The sequence below is a fragment of the Trachypithecus francoisi genome, unplaced genomic scaffold (genome assembly GCF_009764315.1).
Source record: "Trachypithecus francoisi isolate TF-2019V2 unplaced genomic scaffold, Tfra_2.0 Lachesis_group12, whole genome shotgun sequence".
NCBI classification, from domain to species: domain Eukaryota; kingdom Metazoa; phylum Chordata; class Mammalia; order Primates; family Cercopithecidae; genus Trachypithecus; species Trachypithecus francoisi.
Genome location: NW_022681457.1, coordinates 120,298,603 through 120,300,583, shown reverse-complemented (window position 1 = coordinate 120,300,583; position 1,981 = coordinate 120,298,603). Strand labels below are relative to the sequence as shown.

At 68.3% G+C, this 1,981-nt stretch overlaps 1 protein-coding gene across 1 annotated transcript; it reads right to left on the bottom strand.

The window, feature by feature from the left end:
• On the bottom strand, positions 1-1,514 carry HES5 (hes family bHLH transcription factor 5). The gene is made up of 3 exons (XM_033229373.1): positions 1,358-1,514; positions 1,094-1,259; positions 1-999 (listed from the first exon to the last, which is right to left on the bottom strand). Exons 1-3 carry the CDS (start codon positions 1,409-1,411, stop codon positions 719-721), a joined length of 501 nt encoding a protein of 166 aa, XP_033085264.1. The 5' UTR covers positions 1,412-1,514; the 3' UTR covers positions 1-718.
• Between the last annotated feature and the right edge of the window lie 467 nt (positions 1,515-1,981).

Genomic DNA, 1,981 nt, shown 5'->3' with positions numbered 1-1,981 from the left:
GGGGGCTGAACAGTCAGATTTTATTAGCGGCTTCAGAGCAGTCCCGTGGCTTCCACGTGACCGAGAGTTCAATTTCTGAGTACAAAGTCGTGCCCACACGAATCCACCCACACAGAGGAATCCTTTAAGGATCATAGTGGAGGCACCCACCCTCCCCAGACAGCCCAGTGTGAGCTCCAGCCAGACCACCAGGCACACTCGGAGCCTTTTGCCCACAGCCGGCAGGGTCCTGGGCGCCTGTCCGGGGTGATCACTGCTTCCTATGAGGATACAGCTCAAGTTCGGCCTTCACAAAAGGCAAATGTGCCCGCGGCACAGCCCGCCTGCCAGGGGTGCGCCCAGCAGCTACGGGCCCTGAAGAAAGTCCTCTACAGGCTGGGGGCACCGGCGTGCGAACCCGGCACTACAAATATCATAGAACCCCGGGCGGCCGGGGACTTCCCAGAAGTCGCTTGCTTAAATGCAAACACAGAACAACCCCATGGGGTCAGACACTTGGCAGAAGATGGGCCCTGATTGTCCTAAAACGGCAGGGACTCTGCACACACATTCTCTGAGAATGGGGCTCCTGCGGGCCGGCCGGCCTGGGGCTGGAGCCTTCCGGAGAAGGGCGCGTCCAAGCCCTGGGCGGACGACGGCGGGAAGGCGCTTCCCTACAGGCGAGAGGAGCAGGCTCGCCCTCTGGTCCTCGGGCCGCGCGCCCTCAGGTCCCGCCGGGTCACCAGGGCCGCCAGAGGCCGCAGGCGGGCTGGCGCGCGGCGGCGGCGGCGGCGGTGGCCTTGGCGGAGAGCGCGGGTGGGGTCGCGGCGCCCGGCGTCTTGGGCTCCTTGGCGGGCGCGGCGGGCGCGGCCGGGGGCCGCTGGAAGTGGTACAGCAGCTTCATCTGCGTGTCGCTGGCGGCGTGGAGCGTCAGGAACTGCACGGCCTCCTGCAGGCACCACGAGTAGCCTTCGCTGTAGTCCTGGTGCAGGCTCTTGGGGCCGGCGGCGGCGACGAAGGCTGCGGGGAGACGCGGTGGCGGTGAGCGGACGGCGGGGCGCGGGGAGCCGGGGCGCGGCGGGAACTCGGGGCCCGGGGGGCCGGGTGCGCTCACCTTTGCTGTGCTTCAGGTAGCTGACAGCCATCTCCAGGATGTCGGCCTTCTCCAGCTTGGAGTTGGGCTGGTGCCGCGCGAACTCCTGCTCCAGCAGCAGCTTCAGCTGCTCGATGCTGCTGTTGATGCGGTCGCGACGCATCTTCTCCACCACTGGCTTCCGCAGCTGCGGGAGGAGGGGAGTCAGGCTGGCCCGGCCCGGCGCGGAGACACCCGGGGACCAGACGCCGCGGGGACAGCGCGCTGGGCGAGCCTGGTACTTACTCGGTTTTTCTCTTTAGGGCTTAGCAGCTCTACGGCCACGGTGCTGGGGGCCATGCCTGGCGCGGAACAGGCGAGGAGACAACGCGGGGAGGCCGGACAAGACGAAGCGAGCGGGCGCGGGCAGGGCCAAGCGCGTCCCGGGCTGGAGCGGACACCGGCCCCGCGCGCCGGCGCCCTATATAGGCGCGGGCGACGGCCTGGCGCCTGGGGTCCGGGCGCAGCCGCCGTTCCCACACTCCGCGGCCAATGGCTGCGCGGGCCGCACAAAGGCGCCGGCCCATTAGCGCACGCTAAATTGCCTGTGAATTGGCGCGGGCACAATGGGCGCTCCCCAAGGAGCAGGTGGGCCGCGCGGCACAATGTCCGGGCTGTGGGAACGCGCTCGCCCTCATTAGCATCCCGGGGCCTGATGCCGGGAGCCCGGCGCCTCAATATGCTGCCTTTTCCCAGGCCGCCAAGCGGGAGGGAGGCAGGAAGGAGGGCCCCCTCTCCCGCCCTCCCCTCAGCTCCCCTCCCCTCCCCTGCCTCTCCCCAGCGGCTCCCCACTGCTGGCTGGCAGAGGCCGCAGGCACAGATAAGGGAAAAGCTGTAGAATGAACAAGTGCCACTGCTTCCTGGGGGATG

Coding starts and splice junctions, on each gene's coding strand:
- HES5 (XM_033229373.1), bottom strand. CDS start 1,411: ATGGCCCCCAGCACCGTGGCCGTAGAGCTGCTAAGCCCTAAAGAGAAA. Junction 1,260..1,357: donor GCCCTAAAGAGAAAAACCGA/GTAAGTACCAGG, acceptor CTCCTCCCGCAG/CTGCGGAAGCCAGTGGTGGA. Junction 1,000..1,093: donor CTACCTGAAGCACAGCAAAG/GTGAGCGCACCC, acceptor GTCTCCCCGCAG/CCTTCGTCGCCGCCGCCGGC.